The sequence below is a fragment of the Callorhinus ursinus genome, unplaced genomic scaffold, assembly GCF_003265705.2.
Source record: "Callorhinus ursinus isolate GAN/ISIS: 27379988/994484 unplaced genomic scaffold, GSC_fseal_2.0 scaffold5, whole genome shotgun sequence".
NCBI classification, from domain to species: Eukaryota; Metazoa; Chordata; class Mammalia; order Carnivora; family Otariidae; genus Callorhinus; species Callorhinus ursinus.
In genome coordinates, this window is record NW_027397067.1 from 44,736,101 (window position 1) to 44,755,503 (window position 19,403).

Consider the following 19,403-nt stretch of genomic DNA (forward strand, 5'->3'; position numbering starts at 1 on the left):
GTCATGATCCCAGAGTCCTGGGATCGAGCACCATGTTGGGCTCCCTGCTCAGCCGGGAACCTGCTTCTTCCTCCTCCCTCCGCCACTGCCCCCACTGCTCGTGCTCTCTCTCTCTCTCTCAAGTAAATAAATAAATCTTAAAAAAAAGGAGAAGAAGAAGAAGCCCCCACGAGGAAGCTGCATCTTGCAGTCGGGCCATGGCTAATGGGAGTGGGGAAGGCTCAGAGGCTGAGACAACAGTTTGGAGAAGTGGGCATGGCCTTGGGGACAGGGGCTTGTCCCTGTGGGGCCCCCCTTCCACATCCAGGCAGCAGTGGCCAGGGCAGCTGCCTGAACTAGAAGGAAACATCATGACCGTCATCCAGAGCCAGCACTACTGTCCACTGAGTGTTTACCTGGGGCCAGGAAGCCTGCCACGTGCCTTCTACAGGGAGCCTGGGGTTGGGCAGCCTGCTACCGCCCAGCTCACCCCTCTGTCAAGTTTCTGGACTTCTTCAGGCTCAGTGTCCTTATCTGTAAAGTGAGAGCAAGTAATGGCTTATGCTGTGTCCAGCAGTTGGTGTCCGGGCCTGTGCTGTTAGCCACAAAGTTCTCCTGCCTTGCGCGGCCAGGCTGGGGTAAGTGAGGGCAGAGTGAGGTAATGGGGGAAAGCACTGGGCACTGCGCCTGGCACCCAGGGACACCTCAGTGTGAGATGCTGTGATGGATGGAATGTATGTCGCCCCTACCCCCAAATTCCTGTCGAAGCCCTGAAAGCCCCCCTACCAACACCTGGATCTGCAACTTCCAGTCTCCAGAATGGTAAGAAATCACTTTTTGTTGTTGAAGCCACCCAGGCTGTGGTATTTTGTTATGGCTAAGATAGTTACCTAACTTAATCCTTTAATCCCCAGGTCAGTACCATTAGACCCATTTTCTAGATGAAAAACTGAGGCAAAGAGAGTTTCAGTGACATGACCTGGGCAACACAGCTGCACAAGCCCCAATTCTAACCCCGGCTGGGAACCGCGCCTCCCTGGGGCAGGTGAGGGCTGGGTGGCCCAGGTGCGAGCCTCTGAGTGCTGACTTTTTACCCTCTTGCCCATGGCAAGTCCCCTTCCCTCAGCTCAACTCAGGCTGTTCATGTGTGAAATGAGCAGAACTGGGAAAGTTTAATGTACGGCAGCAACTCTGAGTGCAAGCGAGTGAAGGCTCTCTATTGGGATTGGAGCCCAGACGATGAGTTGGAGGACAGAGACCCAGTGATGGGGCTTTGCTGGGTGGCTGCTTTCACTAATGATTCTATTATTAATAGCGGTTATATAATAACTATTTCAGAAAACAGTATGGTGCCTTCTCAAATAGAATTACCATAGGATCTAGCAATTCCACTTCTGGGACATATCCAAAAGAATGGAGAGCAGGGACGCGAACAGATATCCGTACGTTCATGTTCCTAGCAGCATGATTCATGACAGCCAAAACAGGGAGGCAGCCCACGTATCAGCCAATGGATGAGCAGATAAACGCAATGTGGTCACATGGTCTAGACATACAATGGGATATTAGTCGGCCTTAAAAAGGAAGGAAATTCTGATACGGGCTGCCACACGAATGAACTTTAAAGACATTTTTCTAAGTGAAACAAGTCAGCAGGAAAAGACGAACATTGTATAATAACTGTTACAATTCTCATGGTAAGAACTAGCTTCAGCCTCCAGCCAGAGAGGCCAGGGCCTTTGGAAGACCATCCCCTCAGTGAGGGCTGTTTGCCCAGATGGGGTTGGGTGAAGGGGCTACTGAGGTTTAGCTCCCTGGTGATGGAAAGCCACCAGTCTGTGGTCCTGCCTGGGCTTCGTGTTGGTTAAGTGACAGTGGGGTCTCTGCTTACTTCCAGCCATCTGCCGGCTCTGTTGCTCCAGACTTAACCCACCCCCCCCACTCCCCACCCCCGTGACAGCCAGAGAACCGTGTCAAACATGACAGCCTGCCAATGTGCCGTTTGGTGGCTGGAGGTCAGGAGACTTAGCTGTGACACCACTTTGACAGTGAATGAGATGCTCAGTCTTTTGTGCCTATTTCTCCGACTGTACAAGGACTGGGAAAGCTTGCTTCATTGGTGTGTGGAGTGATGCCTCCTCTGTGAAGCCTTCCTGGTCTCCCCCACCACAGACTCCATGTAGTTCTTTCTCTGTGCTCCTGCTGGACCTTGACTATCCCCACATGGGAACATAAGTCCCATGCAACTCCAAACTTTGGATGGGAGGGCTGGGTCACTGCCAGGCCCCTAGCACTGCCGGGGTACAGCTGCTGTTTGTTCTAGAGATGAATGAACGAACAGGGGAGCCCTGGGCATGCAGGGGAGAAGACCCTTGTCCAGCTTTTCCCTGCTTTCCTTGGATCTCACTCCCCTTCCCCCCGGTCCTACCCCCCCCCCACCCCCCCCCCCCCATTCACTGTCATGTTCATTGAGCCTCCTCTTAGACTTTCCCTTGTGCCTGGGGGAAGTAAAACCTGGTTGGAAGGGACCTCAGGAAATCGGTTCCAGTAGGATCAGAATTGGGTTGACAAGATTTAATTGCTGCCTCTCCCAGTGGTTGCACCCCAACTGTGGGCAATGACTCGATGCCACAGAAGACAGTGTGGTCACTGGCTTCCAAGGGAGCTCCCGGTATTTTCACCTCTGGGCATTCCCGCGCTGTGTGGTCCCTCTCCGCATTGAATCAGGGCTGGCCGCGTGCCAAACAGACGATGGGGGAAGTGATGGTCGGTGACGTCCAAGACTATGTCAAAAAGACATTGCAGGCTTTGCCTTGGTCCTCGGATCCCCTGCTCTGGAGGCAACCAGCCGCCATGACATGAGGAGACTCAAGCAGTCAGTCCTACGGAGAGGCCCACAGGGGCAGGAGAACAAGCCCCACGCCAACAGCCAACACCAATTTGCCAATCATGCCCGTGAGCTGCTTTAGAAGTGCATCCTCCAGCCCAGCTGAGCGGCTCTTGAATTCCTGACCCACAGAAATGACTGGAGATAATCAGTGGTTATTGGTGTTTAAGTCTGAGTTCTGGAGTAACTGGTTACGCAGCATAAGCTAATTAATACAGCTAATTAATACTCAAAGGGTAGAATTTCAGACCTCACGATCCTTCCTATAATTGAACTGTGCACTCCCGCAGTAAGGGTGGTGTGGCGCAGCCCGCGAGTGTTTTAGAATCACACACCCCGGTGGGGGTGGGGGGGGCGCCCCCACTGCCAGACTGCCCCTTCAGCAACCTGGCTTTGCTCAGCATGCCTGGGTGTCACCCACATTCCTCAGCGCCAGCCCCCCACACTCAGCGTGACCAGCACGCCGATCTGCCTCAGCCCCCAGGCCCGCTGCTTTGGGCGCAGACCACAAGGCAGCAGATGACTTTCCTCCTCATTCCCTTCAGAGTCTCAGGCACCGGTCATGACCGCTCTGGAGATAGATGGGGCTTTCTGCCTGGCATCTGGAGGGCAGGGCCGCAAATGCTGTGACATTTTTAAACACTTGTCTAAGCGAAATGAGCTGTGTTGCTCCTAAGTTGTTCTGAGCAAAAGGACCTACTCAACCCGACAGCAAGGGCCTTGGAAGCAGGGACTGTGTGACTTTTTCCTCTTTCTCTTGTTTGTTCACTCCTTCCTCTGTCCCCTCCCCCCTCCTCCCTCCTCCCCCTCCTCCCTCCTCTCAACAAGGCACAGGTAGGTACTAGCTGCCAGGCATTGTAGTAAGGACAGGACGGAGGGGCAGGAACAAGCAGACAATAACCTCTGCCCTCAGGGAGCTTGCATTCTGCCCAGGGAGGCAGACTATAAACAAAAAATAAAGGACATTCAGTTGGATATTTGATGGCAAGAGGTACTGGGAGGAAATGAAGAGGCAGCGTGAGTTTCAGGAGGTGGCGGAAGTTTGAGTGAGTCAGGAAGGTCCCGCGGAGCAGGGGACATCTGAGTAGAGGCCCGTAGGAGGCAAGGGCCGAGGGGTGTGACTCCTAGGGAAGAAAGTTCTAGGCAGAGGAGAGGTCAGGGCAGAGGCCCGAGCATCCAGCATCCCATCTGAGGTGGGAGCAGCCGGGAATTTTCAAGAGACCGCAGAAGCTGGTGTGGCCATGGCAGGAACCAGCGGGGGCGGTGGGAGCAGATCCAGTATGTTGGCTTTTACTCCAAGCGAGCTGGGCAGCCATGGTAGGATCTTGAGCGCCAGAGCCTCTTACTGCAGTGTGCACTCTACCTGCGTCCCCTTTCCCCGAGTGTCCCCCCCATGGGTGGAGACAGGAATCTAAAATTCCAGCCCCCATCTGCTGACGAAGGGCCTTCCCCTTCCCCCCTGAGGGGGCGTCAGGTGTCTCACACTGAGCCTTCGGCTAGGGATGCAGGTACAGGTACGCAGGGGCTCTCCTGCCCTGGTGGTGGACACGCGCTCTCCGAGGAGCCACTAGGAGCCTCGCTGCGGCTTGTCTGCTGGGGTCCCGCGTGGGAGCACCAATGTGGATGCTCCTGAGTCCCTGTATTCCCAGAGCCGGCCAAGGGCAGGTCTGGTGCCGGGGCAGAAAAGAGGCCATCTCGCCCTGCCTGTGTCACCTATGGTAAGGCACAGCCACACTGCTGAGGGGCCCAGGGGCTCAGTCTCCCCACCAAGCAGCCTCCGCAGCTTCGCTCCCAACCTCTGAGAGCTCACACACAGGAACCAAGACCTTCTCCTGCTCTCTCTGGCATTCTTTTGCCCAGTATGACCTCTGTCCTATGTTTTTTGACACAGAAAGGCCGGATTCTGGCAGGCACGGGATCTGATGGAGTGCCATCAACGCAGTGGTGTCCGAGGGCCCGGGCCAGCCGGCCGATGCCCTGGGAGGCTCATGCTCGGCTGGCCGCTGCCCTTACTGCCTTGAGATCCCGGTCACCCTCCTTTCCCCTTGTCACCTTCCAGGTCCCCACGATTGCTCCGCAGCTACTGGAAGGTGGGGCCAGCTCCTATCTTCCCCGAAGGCCCTTCTGTTTCTTCAGCACCTACTGGGTTTGGCCCGTGGTGGACCTCCAAGGCAATGCTTAATGTCTGAGTCACGTAATCGGCTTTTGAGACACACTTTGCCTGATAATCTTAGACACACTCGGTGTTCTCCTTGTGTGCTTCTGACTCACACGTTTTACATGTTGTGTGTCTGCCGACAGCACGGTTTCCACACCCCCTTCCTAAGCCAAGTTCAAGCCCGGCTGTTCTCCTTGCTGCTCCCACACGGTCTCATTGCCATTGTTTTCTTCTTCATCCCTCAGACCTCATCTGAGATAAATCTCCAAGCCCCCCTCTCCTCCCCGAGCTGGTCTATGACTCACGAAGCCCCGTCCATCCTTCCGAACAAACAGGCTGCCCCCAGTCTCCCCCCTCCGCCCTCCCTGACCCAGTGCTCGCTCGCTCTCTCTCGCTCTCTCTCTCTCCCCCTCCAGCAATGATGAACTTGACTGCAGCGCCGGGTTAGGGTTTGGTCCCGGATCGGTGATGTTATTAAAAACAGATTTAGTAATGCTCCAAGCAGTCAGTCCGCCTGTCCAGTAATGGTTCATCATTGTCATAAAGCTGAACAGGACTATCAGGGGTCAGCTAATCTCTGCTCTTAGACATGACAACGCGTACGTCATCCCAGAGAGAAGGAGTGATCTTTTATTTGTTGTTAGTTTTTAAAGACCTCCAGAGAGAGCCGGGCCTCCCTCGGAAACCTACCCGGGTGATACCTTGTTCCCCGGGCCGTGTTGCTGCTCTGTGCGTGTGTGTGATGTGCATGCTCCTGGGGTTCTGCAGAGACAGAGACCTTCTGCCCCCACCGCTTGCCCCCGGCCCCCTTCTGCAGGTGCAGGGTCTGGGACAGTTGCAGCAGAGGGGAGCAAACCCGAGGGCGGGAGCACTGCGCCGTGGATTCTGCCTCAGATCCACCCACCCCTGAACTGCTCTGTGACCCAGGACACACTGATTAGTCTCCCTGAGCCCCGGCCCCTCGACTCTCATGGGGGAATAATAATGGTTACTTTGCAGTGTTTCGAGGCTTGGTGATAATACCCGTAAAGTGCCTTGTCCTTAGAAAGTGCTTCATAAATGTCTGCTATTATTGGGAATAGAGAAAAAAAGATGCCTGGGGAGGCACTGGGAACTTTTGGACTTGAGAATCTCCCAAGGACAGAATGTGTGGTCTGCGTGGGCAGACATCAGCCAGGGGCGAATCCTCCTGGGAGCCTCCACTGTTCACTGCTCGGGGTCCTGGAGAAAGCCCAAGACTGCCCCAGCAGGGAGAGGTGCTGGTCCCAGGTCATTTGCATCCTGAATACTTCCAGCTGGCTGGCCATGGCATCCTGTCCACGGGCTGTGGGGGGCATGGCATACCTTTGTGTGTTCGGGGGCGGGGGGCGGGGGGTGATACACATTGCCTGACTGGATGAGAAGCAACTGGTCCCTGGGCTGTTGGTTTCCGTGGCAGTGCCAGGAAGAGCAGCCAAGCAACCAGGCAGTTATGCTTGAAAAAAAAGTAGTATGATTTGGGAACCTAGTGATTGTCATAGTTCTGTGTATGCAGCATACAGAGATTCATTTATGTAACAGATATGTTCTGAGCATCTATACCACATGCCAGGCATTAGTGGGCATAACAGACAAAGATCCCTATTCTTGGGGAGTTCATGTTGTGGCAGGTAAGGGTGGAGAGGCAGAAGGTGAACAATAGACATGGTAAACACAGAAATTATACGGTATTTCAGGAGGCGAGTAATGCTATGGAAAGAAAGAGGAAGAAGAGGAAAAGGTCATGGGGCCTAAGAGTACTGGGTGAAGGTGGGATGGGTTGCAATGTTAAATAAGGTGGCCAGTGACATTTGAGCAAAGATTTAGAGAACTTTCAGGGTTAGCATGGCAGCAAGAGCAGCGTGTGCAAAGGCCCTGTGGCAGGAGTATGCGTGGTATGTTCAAGGAGGCACTGAGGCTGGAGGTAGAGAAGGAGGTAGGAGGGGCCTTCAGGGCAGAGAGGTCCTGGAGGTTGGATCACGTCAGGTCTTCGGACTTGGGCTTTTCTACTGAATGGCCACTTACAAGGCTAGAGCAGTAATCCAGTGGGAGATGGCAGTCATGGCAGTGGAGGTGGTGACAAGTCCAGGGCAAATCCTGTTCCACAAAGAGTTGTAATTGGACACCAGGGATCAGATAATCATGCAAGTGACTAACTCAAAGTGGATAATCTAAGAGTTGCACACACACACAAAAGTAAAAGGGATTCTAAGGAGGGAAGGAATACATCTGGCTGATAAAATCATTAAATCTTTGTGTTAGAGATTTGGGCTTTGAAGGGTGGAAGGTTTCATCCGGGAGCAGGCGTGGGAAGGCGATTAGGGCAGGAGTCGCAGCCTGGGCAAAGCAGGGAAGAGGGAGAGGCAGGGACAGTCTAGGCCTTTCTCTCTCCATCCCTGCTCTCCTGCCCCACCCCTGCAGCATGCAGGGGAATCTGAGGGAACAGAGACAATGTGGCAAACTGGCCGAGGCTGGGGGAGGGAAGGAGGACCTAAAATGAGGGCAGCAGCTGGGAGTCTAGGAAGAAGGGGAGGCATGAGTGGGATGCTTGGGGCAGAGGTGAAATGTGGTCTGTCCAGTGATTGGCTGGCTGATAAGAGAGGAGTCAGAAATGGCCGCGAGGCCCAGCCTGGGCCCAGGGAGGACAGGGGTGCTGTTTGATGGCAGGGGTGGAGAAAAGAGGAGAGGAAGAAGGTGATGACTTTGCTTTTGGATATACTGAGAGCAAGCTGTCCAAGGGCCACTGGTCAAGCAGGGGTTGGAAATGCAGGTCAAGACGCTGTGGCCACACTCAGCTCTCTGCTGACCTGCACTGACTTGTTTGTTGAGGGGCTCCCAGAATCAGTGGGAAGACTGTAGGATTAGGCCTGGACAGGGGGCAGGAACCAAGTGAAACCAAATGGCTGGCTTCTGGCCAACACTGAGTGGCGTCACTGGCACGGGAACACTGGGGTGACAACTGGATGCTGGATACCACCCCTGCTGGGGGCAAACGAGTACATGCTTAACCCAGTGTTCTGGGAGGGAGCGTGAACTGCCAGGGGCTGGGTACAGGGAGCCTTGCTTTTCCAGCTTTCATAGTGGGAATAGGGGGGTTGGGGGGGCTTCTGCTTCCCAGGCAGCTTTGCACCACGGAGGTGCCCCAAACATGGGGGCCACATGCTGGGAGCCGATGGAAACCAAAGTCCCTGTGTTAGTTGGCTAGATCTGCTGCAACAAAGTGCCACAGACTGGGGGTGCATAAATACAGTTCCCCGGTCTAGAAGTCCAAGATCCGGGTGTGAGTGGAGTTGGTCGCTTCTGAGGCCAGTGAGGTAGAATCTGTGTGGTGCCTCCCTCCGAGCTCCTGGGGAGCCTTGGGTGTGTCTTGGGGTGTAGATGGCTGTCTTCACATCGTCTTCCCTCTGTATATCTCTGTGTCTCAATTTCTCGTTTTAAAAGGACACCAGTCATATTGGATCAGGGCCTGCCCTAAAGACTTCATTTTTAACTTGATTACCTCTACAGGGGGTAAAGACCCGGTTTCCAAATAAAGTCACATTCTGAGGTAGTGGCGGTTAGGACTTCAATGTATATTTTGGGGGTGGGGGACACAATTCGGCCCCAAATAGTTCTGTACAGTAGTAGCGTGTTGGTTTGGCTTTCTTCTAACTTCATTTCTCTTCCTCTGAAGAACAGGATGGTTTTCATCCTGATGGCTTTAGAAAGATATTTATGTAATTGTCAATTGCTAAATTATGGAAATGAAATCAATCTGCTTTGCTGTCTCGATCATTCATAAAAACCGGTGACTACGCTCTGGTTTGCTCTCAGCAATTTCTGTTGATAGGCTGAGAGATCCAAAGCTCTGCCTGAGGAGAGTGTCCGTGGCTACGGGAGAAATGTTTTTTCCATTATTAGCTTTCTTGTTGTGGTGCAAAACTCAGTCAGGAAAGTGAGGTTGCTCTCATTGCTTTTTGGATGGGGAAAACGTGTGCAGCACGTGGGCTGTGCGAAGGGGCCAAATACCAATTTGTAGCAAGGACTGGTCACCCCCGGCCCACCAAGGAACCGCTGCTTCACCACTCAGACCTCTTCCCCAAACATGTTTGATGTCCCCATGGGTTTCGGGAAGGACATGGAGTTGCACGTGTGTCCTTAGGCCTGATATCTGCAGTGTCTGTGTGCGGTCCGTCTGGGGTCCGTCTGGGGTCCGTCTGGGTGAGCTTTTCCTGTCTTGTCACCTTGGGCCTTTGCTGTGGACTCTGGGCCCTGTGTGCGTTCTCCTGAAGGCGAACGTGGGGTCCTTGTGCCAGGCCTCAATCCCCTCTTTCCACTGGTTACCCACCCCGTCTCCCTCCTGTGTCTTCTGACTGAGGCCCAGCAGGCCAGAAATAACGAGCTCTACTCTATAAACAGGGAAAAGGGGTCACCAGAGGCAGACAGACACCCAGAAATGTGTTTCCTTCTAAATAGGGCTAGAAAAAGGAGATTTGGGAATTCACCCAGGTGAGCGCCCCTTCTCACCCCCCCCACCATAAACCTACTAGCAACCAAAGAGCAGGAAATAGAAACGTGGAAGAAGAGAAGTCATCACTTTTATGTTCTCTGGGTGGGGTGGGGGAGTGGAGAGGGGGTTCTCTCCCGATGTCCAGAGAAGTCCCTGGCCTGCAGAAAGCAGCAACCCTGAGTAAACAGGAAACGCCAGAAATCTTTTTATTTGGTGCTGTCTTAACTTTCCCTTGTTTCAGTGGAAAATGAGTCTGGATTCCACAAAACTCCTTAGTGAACAACAACCAGAAGCGGAGGCTGTGCCAAGGCTCTCATTCCTCAGCGGCGGTCTGGGCTCGTGTCTCCTTTGCCTAGACCTTGGAGGCTGGGGCCTCGCGGGGCAGGAAGCGGGTGGCTGGCTTTAGAGGAGGCCCGCGGGACGGCCAGCGAGAGGAGGGCCTGCGCGCACCGCCCCCCCCACCCCCGCCGGTGACAGATCGCCGTCCTCCTCTGCAGAAGCCTGCTTTCCCTGCAGCCAGCTGCGGAAGAGGGGGGCGCCCTTGCTCCTGTCCCCCCCCATCCCCGGGAGTCAGCCCCCCGGAGCGGGCGGCTGCAGATGTCCGCGCCGCAGGGAGGGGGGGGCCCCGTGCTCGGCGGGCCGCAGGGATGCATGGCGGGTCCTGCACACGGGGCGGACTCTGCACGAGGAACTAGTGCAACCGAGGGGTGCACTGCTTGGAGACGCGTTCCTCCACCCCTGCCCTGTGCAGTTCTCTGCTGCGGCCGTGGGGCTACCCGTTCAGATCTGCTCTCCCCGGTGGAGAGTCAGGGAATGAGGCGTTTATAAGCCTCTTTTGCCATTGAGCCCCACGGCGTTTTCCTGTCTGTATGATTAGGGGTGACTGTCGGTCTCCCCACAGTGAGAAGTTTTCCCAGTACCTCTCCTGCTCCCCTGAACACCTGTCTTCATCCTCCTCTCTCAGCAGATGCCTCGGCCATCCTTAAATTACTATATATCAGAATTGCTATGCCTTTAAAAAAAGAACAAGATTCTGGTGCTCATTAAGATTAAGCCGCGGATCTACCGAGGACTTGTGGTCCTTTTCTTGGGCTCACCTTCTAATGTCTCCTACCTGAGCACTGTCCGCTACCGGTTCTGGACTCTCATTGAACAGTGCTGCACTATAATTTGAATGCTGGAAAGAGCTTGCTCCTGGTTATCATGGAGAACTTCTTAAATGTCGAACTCATGCTTTCTGTAAACCCCATGAGTCTTGGGAAAATCCGACCCTAATGGTGACCAGGAACACTCACTCTCTCCCGCCAGCTGGCGAAGGTGTTGGCTGTTACTGTAAGCGTGCCCATGAATGGAAGGAGGTAACGTCACACACCTGGGCCTTCCCAAGATGGCTGTCTGTCCCTGCAGCTCTCTGGTCAACCCCGCTGTGCGTCTCCCTCTCTTACAGTATTACTTACTTCCCCTTTCTCTGCCAACAGATGTGGCTCTTTCATTTTGGCTCTTTTATGCTCACGATTCCTTCTTCCTTATAACTTCAGTTTCCTACTGACTGTGGCTTGCTATGCCCTTGCTGCCCCTTCTACCTTCATGCCACCCCAGGAGGGCTTCCAGTCTCTGCTCCCCACCTGACCCCTTGACTCTCTCCACATCTCTCAGTTCCGGTTCTGGGGAGCGCAGCTCTGGCTGGCCCAGCACATCTTTCTTGGGGCCCAGCTTTTCTGGCCGAAGCCATCTCAGAGGTCACCGCCCAGCTACATGGGTCATTGACCCTGGCTACACAGGTCATTTCTGGCAGGATGTCATGTGCCACAAATGCAGAGCCTGAATTCAGTCGTGACTTCCTGAGTGTTTATGATGCCATCTAATATCGATGGTGAGCAACTAAGAAAGAGAGAGGGGAATGTCATTAAATTCTGACAGGTGAATTCTTTTCTTATGTCCTTAGGTCCACCCTTCACCCCCCAGAACTAAAGTTAATGCCATCATGTACCTCCCAAATCAAACCCAAACTCTTAACTGTGGCAGAGCTGGCCACTCAAGTCTTTCCAACCTGCCTTTCTTGTCCCACCAATTGCCTTCCTCCTCATGACCCCACGTGGCAGATGTCCCCAAGCTTACTCTGAGCTATGCAGCTTCTCTTCTGCTCATGGGCTTCTGTCTATGTCCAAATTCTCTATGTGCTTCAGAGACCAGCTCAGGACCTGCATTCATTCCCTAGGGCTGCCGCAGCGAAGTACCACAGTACCACAACCTGGGCGACTCCGAGAAATGCATTGTCTCGCAGTTCTGGCGGCCTGAAATCTGAAGTCAAGGTGTCGGCAGGGCTGTGCTCCTTCCAAAGGCTCTAGGAGAGAGTCTTTCCTTGCGTCTTCCAGTTTCTGGTGGCTCCCAGCATCCCTTGGCTTGTGGCTTCATGGCTCCAATCTCTGTCTCTATCTTCACGCGGCTACCCCCCGCCCCAGTGTGTTTGTCTCATTTCCCCTTCCATCTCTCATAAGGACCCCTGTTCCTGGATCAGGTAATCCAGGATGTAACCTAGGATGATATCACTTCGAGATCTTTAATTTAATGACATCTGCAAAGACCCTTTGGCCAAAGAGGTCATGTTCATAGGTTCTGGGGGTTAGGAGGTGGACATATCTTTTGGGAGAAGCACCATTTAACCCACTATAATCCCTAGTTCCTTTTTGAAGACTGCCTCCTGGTCAAAAATGACCTCTTTCTCCTCTGGACTCCCATGCCCTTTATTCAAGTCTTTTAAGGCACTTAAAATTTATTTTGATTTTTTAAAAGATTTTATTTGAGAAAGAGAGAGAGAGCACAAGCGGAGGGGAGAAGGGCAGAGGGAGAGGAAGAAGCAGACTCCCTGCTGCACAGGGAGCCTGATACAGGGCTCAAGCTCCTGGGATCATGATCTGAGCCAAAGGCAGACACTTAACTGACTGAGCCACCCAGGCACCCTCCGCCAAAAAAAAATTTTTTTTAAGATTTTATTTATTTATTTGTTTGTTTGTTTGTTTGTTTATTTAGAGAGCAGAGGAAGGGGCAGAGGGAGAGGGAGAGAGAAAATCTCAAGCAGACTTCATGCTGAGCACGGAGCCCAACACAGGGCTCGATCTTAGAACCCTGAGATCATGACCTGAGCTGAAACCGAGTCAGACGCTTAACTGGCTGAGCCACCCAGGTGTCCCAAGGCACTCTTGATGTTCTCTTGTGCAGTGTAGACACATTGGCACTAGTGGTAAGAGTGTGGGTTGCAGAGTTAGATGTCTGGGCTTCAAATCCCAGCTCTGCCACTTGCCAGCTGAATGACACTGGTGGAACCACGTCGCTTTTCTGGCTGGGGCCAGGATGCGCTGAGGTGCTTAGGGCACACCATATAAGGAGCTACTCACTCTCAGGGTCCAGCAGGTGCAGGGTCAGCCCTCTCACCACCTTGACAGGGACGTTTCCATGAGCTTCCTTAAATTTCATGCCTCTCTTGCTTTACCCAAGTCCCTGCCCTGCCTCCTGCCCTGGTTTTTTAATCTGTGAAATAGGGACAGTGACCTCCCTGGTAGAGAAAGTGTAGGGACTCAATAACTAGCACAAGTAAGAGACTTAGCACAGTGCCTGGAGAGCTGGTCTTCATGTCTAATTCATTTTTATAGTCCTAATTTTAAACACATTACATCAAAAATAGTATGTAATCAATTATGTTTAAGTGAATTAATAGCTGCTAAGTTCGAGGCATGTGGTGATGGGGTCTGTAATCAGGAAAACAGCTCCAACTTCGAGTCCCTGGATCAAGAGTTCCTGAGCTGGTTCATTTCCTGGTTCACATTGCGCGTTGAGAAGGTTTAGGTGAGGAGCTTTGGACAGAGGGAGTAGAGCCCAAACCTCAGAAAATTGCTGAGGTTGGTTTTCAAATTAGAACCATGAAGGAAAAGGCTCCAAAAGTGGGATGCGTGCACGCTGGAAGGATTAGCTCGAGTCTGGGTAGCAGCAGCTCAAATGTGCAAAGTGGCTTAGGTTCATGCGAGCTGGTCACATCGGGAATGGATGGGCTCCCTCTCCGTTAGGCCCCTGCCAGTTCCGTGGGAAGGAGATTCTTTCCTGGAACATGGAGACTATCTTGCATCTTGCCTGGAACTCCATGAAACTGTTGGCAGCATCTGGCTCAGCTGGGTGCATCCCGAAACACCACATTTATTTGATATCGGAATTGATATTCCTCTTTTACATTGTGGTTGGGACTCATTAACTCTCAATAAGGACCGACATTGAAGGAGGAGTTTCTGCCCTTTCTTGCGAAAAAAAAAAAAATATTTCCTTGGATGGGACATAGCTCCTGTAACTGATTTGCTCTCCTGGCACAGGGCAGCATGTGGTGGGGTGCCCCAGGGCTGTAAGAAAGGGGACCGACTCAAGAATTCCTGGGTGGGAAGGCTTTTTCCCTGCGCTTACCACAATTGCTAAAACACTAGGTTTAATAGCCCAAGACTGGTCTATATTTGCATGGAAACCGTGTTTGTGTGGATTTTTTTTTTTTAATTTCAAGATGGCCATAATAAGAGCCAGACTGTTGATGAGTCTAACGATTAGAAGCAGCTCCTAAATTTCCCACACAATCATGGTAGGTTCAATTCTGAGATCTTATTTGAAAAGTTCAAAATGAGTGGTGTTTTTATCTAGCGACCTCACTAAAGCACTCATATCCACTAGTGCCAGACACGTGCGTTACGTTTGCGGTTGCCCAGTGCAAGGATTGTCCTTATAACCAGCCATGGAATTTAAGTAAAGCAGTCTGGAGGGGTGTCAAGAAGGTTCATTTTAGGAACTGCTGTATTTATGTCCACAATATCGCTATTAAATTGGCAAGTATGAAGCAGCCTTGAGTGTGGCCGAGCATATACAGTCACCATTCCTGGATGAGTTGTGTGCTTGGAAACAAGGAGCGTAAAGAGGGTTCTTGGCTTCCAGGAATTTGGCTCAGGGTTTCAATCCATTTGAATCATGTCCACCATTACACCTGTTCCTTTTGGAGCCAAACCTGCACATTATCACCATTACTCTTCAATAGCACTGAAATTGCAATAATCTATGAAATCTGTCCTTTCCCGTTCTTTCTCTGCCACAAAACAGAATTTCCAGGAGCTTGTGGGGGTGGGATGGGGGTGTTGAAAAATACATTCTGAGTCACCGCTTGAGAAGTTTTTATTGTATATTTTCCCCAAGCGTTTCTGGTAGTGAAAGTATTATGGGTATAGAATGAGCAAACACTTAAATTGAAAACAATCAGATGAGAAAGTCCTCTGCTTTAATGAGAGGTCACTAGTACTTATTTCTGAAGCTATTATCAACTTGGACTGTGGGATTGGAGAGGCTCTTCCAATACAGGTAGTGACACAAAAGAATCACTGTTGTTTTTTTTTTTTAAGATTTTATTTATTTATTTGAGAGAGAGAGAGAGAGAAAGCATGAGCGGGGAGGAGAGCCCGACATGGGGCTCAATCCCAGGACCCTGGGATCATGACCTGAGCCGAAGGTAGACGCTTAACCAACTGGGCGACCCAGGCGCCCCTGAACCACCGCTTTCAAGAGAGACCTGGGCACCAATAACAAACTCATCACTTCCATCTGCATCTTATACAAACAACAAGATCCTAATGTAAATATCAAGACATGGCTCCACAATCCCATAGTATTCTAGTTTGTCACGAATCATGAAGTGTCACCTTTCAACTCCTGAACGCCCAAGGAGCAAGAAACTGCATAGCAAGGATAGAGGAATCTAGATCAGGGATTGGCCAACTACAGTCCTAGGGCTGACCACCTGTTTTTGTAAATAAAATTTTACTGGCATATAGCCATGTTCATTCATATACACATTAGCTATGTTTGCTTTCATGCTAGAGTGACAGAGTTGAGTAGTTGCGACAGGCAACGTTGGCCAACAAACCCAAAAATGTTTACTCTCCGCATCTTTACAGGAAAATTTTGCAGACCCCTCGTCTAGACAAATAGTCAAATGAGTCAAGTTGTTGGCTAAAGGTCCCCAATTCACAATGCCAAGAGAAGGACTGGGTTGGCTTTGGTTGTTGTCATGCACTTTGTAATTTAAAAAATCTTATGAGCCAGTACAACTAAAACTCCTATTCACCTTGCTTTGAAGAAGCAATATGGAAAGTAAAATTAGGTCTCAGTATATTTTATATGTTGCCTGGACTTCTAAAGCATTGCTGGATTGCTTAAATATGCATAAGTCAATGTCATTTCTCAAAACTTTTAAAAGAGGCAAATGTTGGCAACTTCTAAAGTACTGGCATCATGCTGTGTCTGTACAAAATTCGACAATGCTCAAAACCACGTGCTGTCGCTATAAATGTAGTCCTACTTCAAGTGAAACTCTTTAGTCTAAATATTTTCACAATCTTTGAAACCAGTTTTAAGAGTCATCAGAAATCTGTAGTTTAAGACACCAGACACATTTCTTAGCTGAGCCTTCCAGTGCCAACATGTTGGACCAATTCAGTAAAACATGCCATAAATTATATGACGGCTTTATTTGAATTAGGGGATACTTTCCACGATAGCAGGAATTCTTACTGGGAGTTCAAAAGCCAGACACAGGCTCTAAGTTATTATTCATATACTGGTGATGGATTCGAATCTTGCCTTTGTGGCCAGGTTTGGCCAGGAGTATAGGTTACAACAAAGAACAAAGCTAAAAGACCCAAAGCAGTTAAGATTGCAGTCTCAATAGCTCTGAGTTATACCACCTTTACAAATGCAAGACAACTGACTGGAACAACCTTGCACTGGCATGTCAGAAGTGACCGGAAGCTTTTGGAATATCATTAGGATAGGGCTTCTTACTTGATGTTGCTTACAAGGAAGGCTATCTCTCTTCTTGTCATTTAAATATATTAGTAGATCATTAATAACACATGTGATTATGGACTCTATCTGCAAATCAATCTTAGTAGATATGTGACTAGTCACAGCAGAAAAGCCATTCAGGTCTGGGAGCACATGGCCTTCCTCTAGACTCAGGTTGGGTCACCTGGCTACGTCTACAGACTTAAATGGCTAAAATCCAATTCTCTACTCATAGCTGCACTCTTGCCTAGAAGAATTTATAAAGCTTGATATAATAACTTGGGGGAGGAAGTGGTATGCTAGTGAAAATAACACTAAATAATACTAAGAATTTAAATACGATTTTTGAGACTTGCGTCAAGAGTTGAAACATACAACAAACCAACTAGGTGAGTCCTAAGAATGATACGAATATGGGGTATGAAGTTTTCAGGTTCAACTCAAGTATAATTGGATCACATAGCTGAAGAAAATGTCCATCATTCTATATTTTTTGAAAAATTGGTCTTAATTCTTAAATTGCTCCTTTCTTCATCTGAAAAAGTTCACCAGCCAAGGTATACACCATCACAGAATGCCACTTACAGACTCTCATTTTAAAGATACCCTTAATTTTCCAAAGGACAGTTAAAATAGGGCTCATTTTCAGAAAAAAAGGATGATTCACCATTCTAACTCAGGACTGGAAAGGTGAGATCCTTACAGGGGAGGCTCATAAAAGACGTCATAGGAGAAATGAATGCTCTCGAACCTTTGGTACAGGAGTGAGGTTGGGGGATGAACATGTCTCTTTGAAGCAAAGCAGCTGAGGCTCGAAGTTATGTGGGAAGGGCAGCCTGTGTGTTCTGTGGCCAAATCGTGAATGCACATTTTTGTGTGACACTTCTGCTTGGGGAGCCAGGCTCTCATTAAGTTCTAGCCAGTTCGATGTTCACGAGGGGGACCTCCAGGGTGTGGGGAACACTTCAAATTACATTTTGTGAAGACAAGAGACTGTCAAAGCTTAGGAAGGCCCCTGGCTGTTAAAGGCCAGTGTAATGCTCGTGCGCGCGTCAGAACAAACTAGCTGCGGACACAAAGGGAGGTTTTTTAAAGGTGGTATCGAATAACAGGCCAGCAGCCATTCCCTCTCTGCGGCTTAGACCTCTTTCTTCTCTCCACTTTGGCTCTTTGTTGAGTCACTTCCATCAGGCAAAGTTCCATAGGATAAGCCATTTGAATCTGGTTGTATTTTGTCCAACATTTGTTTCCCTGTGGAGATAACAATCACAAAAAATCTTTTGCGCTCTTAGAAAAGAATACATCTTAATAATAATTTCCCCCCTCTTTAGGCCACATTTTATTCTTTTTTTTTAGTGTTCTGTGGTCACCCTCTGCACAGAAGAGATCAATGTCAGGAAGAAAAGGCCCTGGAACTCTGTGTCCCTTGTGGTGACCACACACTCTCCACCGGAGACAGTGGTCTTCCCGCCAAAGAGGGCCTCCTGTGCTGGGCATGGAAACCGGGTTGGATGGTCAAGAGATGAGCATGAAGCATCCACTCATCTCCACACCTTCCTTCCCAGCGTCCTTTCTCCTTTTCCGTGTTTGCTCTAATGCATGTAACAACAAAGAAAAGCAGATTTCCATAGCAGCTTCTAAAAGCTGTTGCTGATCCTACGTATGGGGCTTTGTGAACCGAAAAATCGAGTTAAATGGTATTTTCTACCCAAGAGCCTCTAACCACACAAGTCATTCACAATGCACAACTTTGCCACGAATGCCAATTCTTGCCTTGAATGCTCTTAGCTGATAAGAGGGCCCAAGAGGGAAAGAGAACACGGAATTCCTTGGGTCATATTTTCTCAGTTGTAGGGACAAGGCTTTAATGGCTTTTGCTTCAAAGTCTGGAACCTAACAGAATGGTAGAGGAAGCTGTCAGAACATCACTACTTTGGTCTGGAAGCCTGTGGGTCACCCCAAATCCCTAGCAAAGCTGGATATATTGGGTGGGCAGGGGAGGAGGTGAGGACTCAACCGTTTGCTTTGCTCTAAACATCGCTTCTGTTGTCTGCATGACGACAGCGAGTTATTTCCCAGTGAGAGCGGAGGACTGCAAAGATGGTGCGTGGGAAATGGATTGGGCTGAAGAAGGCAAGGGGGAGGGGGAGAATCTCTCCCTGTTCAGGCGACGGTGAAGAACATCCCTTTTGGCCCCCCCGTGCACAGGCCACTGCAGTCTTCCGCAGGAATGATGGTCCTTGGCAGCCTAAGCTCCTGTCCTTAGAAGTTCCTTCAAAGGCTCTCTGAGCAGCAGGGGACCCCTGCTACAGCCATTCCCTACTTCTATCCCCACCTTTTTCAGTTTAAGGGAACCCAAAAAAAGAAATTGGCAACATCCCCCAAATCAAGAAAAAGGGGCCAGTTCTCTTATATCCCCAGTGTTCTGTGCAAAACCAACATTCAAATAAATGATTATTAACACTGACAGTTAAAACATCACCTCTGGTTTCATGGTTAAATAGACATTTTCTTGGGTTATAAGAATTATGTTTTATATTAATCTTAACACCCCAAATAATACCAGCAACTACTAATTTATAAAGTTTTCCATCATAAATTAAAGAATATACTGTTTTACCAGGAATATTTCCAAAATCAATGTAAGATTGTGGCAGATGTTCCTTTTCTCGGTTTCTTGTGACCAAAAGCACACCAAGGAATGACAGAAAACACCTGTAAGAACAATATTAATAAGGAACACAAGAACACTGAAACAACCCATGGTGTTAAATAACAGCTCCCTAAGTCTACATGATGACATAAATTCCATTGGTTTTGTTTTTCCTGTTTCTCATGGTAAGCCTCCTAGAACTTGTCTTAATTGCTGCAGCCAATTATATTTTTCCCCAGAACCAAGACCTGGGCAGCTTCCAATAAATCTCTGTCCCAGGTTTTTACCATCTGGAGGCTAATTCCGGCTCTAAACCCTTTGGGTAGACATTAGGTCTCATTTTCTATCCATGCATGCC

At 49.9% G+C, this 19,403-nt stretch overlaps 1 protein-coding gene across 6 annotated transcripts in view; it reads right to left on the reverse strand.

The window, feature by feature from the left end:
- Positions 1 to 14,974: 14,974 nt before the first annotated feature.
- Positions 14,975 to 19,403, reverse strand: part of NIPAL2 (NIPA like domain containing 2) — a 75,209-nt gene continuing 70,780 nt past the window's right edge. For all 6 annotated transcript variants that reach the window (XM_073893006.1, XM_073893005.1, XM_073893002.1 and 3 more), the window contains 2 exons: positions 19,013 to 19,107; positions 14,975 to 17,643 (listed from right to left, as the gene is read on the reverse strand). In XM_073893006.1, the coding sequence (XP_073749107.1) occupies positions 17,531 to 17,643; positions 19,013 to 19,107 (208 nt within the window). In that variant the 3' untranslated portion in view covers positions 14,975 to 17,530. The remainder of the gene's footprint in view (positions 17,644 to 19,012; positions 19,108 to 19,403) is intronic.